Source organism: Buceros rhinoceros, unplaced genomic scaffold (genome assembly GCF_000710305.1).
Source record: "Buceros rhinoceros silvestris isolate BGI_N320 unplaced genomic scaffold, ASM71030v1 scaffold22871, whole genome shotgun sequence".
NCBI lineage: Eukaryota > Metazoa > Chordata > Aves > Bucerotiformes > Bucerotidae > Buceros > Buceros rhinoceros.
The window spans coordinates 7,120-8,144 of NW_010393970.1; the positions used below are offsets into that span (position 1 = coordinate 7,120).

General features: G+C 63.5%; 1 protein-coding gene across 1 annotated transcript in view; it reads right to left on the minus strand.

The window, feature by feature from the left end:
• TJP3 (tight junction protein 3) overlaps positions 1–1,014 on the minus strand; it is a gene marked incomplete at its 3' end in the record, with an annotated part of 8,128 nt that extends 7,114 nt beyond the window's left edge. Inside the window, 4 exon segments of the mRNA XM_010145089.1 lie at positions 11–294; positions 467–569; positions 758–882; positions 967–1,014. Coding sequence (XP_010143391.1) covers positions 11–294; positions 467–569; positions 758–882; positions 967–1,014 — 560 coding nt within the window.
• Positions 1,015–1,025: the final 11 nt, after the last annotated feature.

The window sequence follows — 1,025 nt, forward strand, 5'->3', positions numbered from 1 at the left end:
GATCCCCCGCCGTTCTGACCCACTGCCAAGGGTCGGCCTCCAGGAGCTGCTATCCTGACTTCGCCTTCTGCTCCGGGACACTGGCTTGTGGTGGCGGTGGTCATCCCGGTAGCGGCCAGAACTCCTCTCGCTGGATGAGTCCCCGTCGTAGCCCTGGCTGTGGTCCAGGTCATCCCGGGAGCAGTGCAGGGCTGGATCCTCGGCCTCATCCGAGTCGTAGCGCCGGGGCACGGTGGGGGTCCCAGGGCTGCTCTTGCTGACAGGGAGATGAACTTTCTTCGGTCTTTTCAGTGTCTGCAGGTGGAAAGCGAGAGGAGAGACTGGTGGGTGCAGACGTCTCTGCCAGGAGATGTTTCTACAGCAACTTCCAAGCCCTGAACGGGAACCCTGGGGTGTGTGGGACAGGGGAGCCAGAATGGGGACAGGCCCAGCACGGTGGCCCCATCCCGCTGCAGGGCACACTCACAATGTTGGCGACCTTGCCACAGGTTTTAAGGGTCTGGATGGCGAAGGAGGATGAGACGTTCTCCATGGAAAGGCCGTTCACCATCACGATGTGATCCTTCCTCCTGTGAGGGAAAAAGCAGCCATGGCTCTGCCCCAGGCACAGCCCCCAGCTAGGGGAGCCAGCAGGGTGGTGAGGGCACCCACTGCCCTGGGGGACCCCATCCCAGCCTGGCAGCATCACTGGTCACTGCCCTTCCCATCCCTGCTGGCAACGAGCACCCCTCATGTCCCCCTGTCCCTGCGCACTCACTGCATCCGGCCCACTGCTGGTCCCCCGGCCACCACATCCGAAACGACCACCGCTGTGTCCCCAGTCGTCCTGTTGGGACGGTCCTGGCCTCCAGAGATGGCAAAGCCAAAGCCCCGTTGAGGGTCCTAGTGGAGACGGGTAGAGAGGGGTCAGGCAGAGCCAGTGCCACAGAGCCCGCCCCTCCTGCAGCCACCCCAGGCCATGCTCACCTTGGTCAGCGTCACCGTGTACTGCTCCCAGATCAACATCTCCTACATGGTGGCCCCCG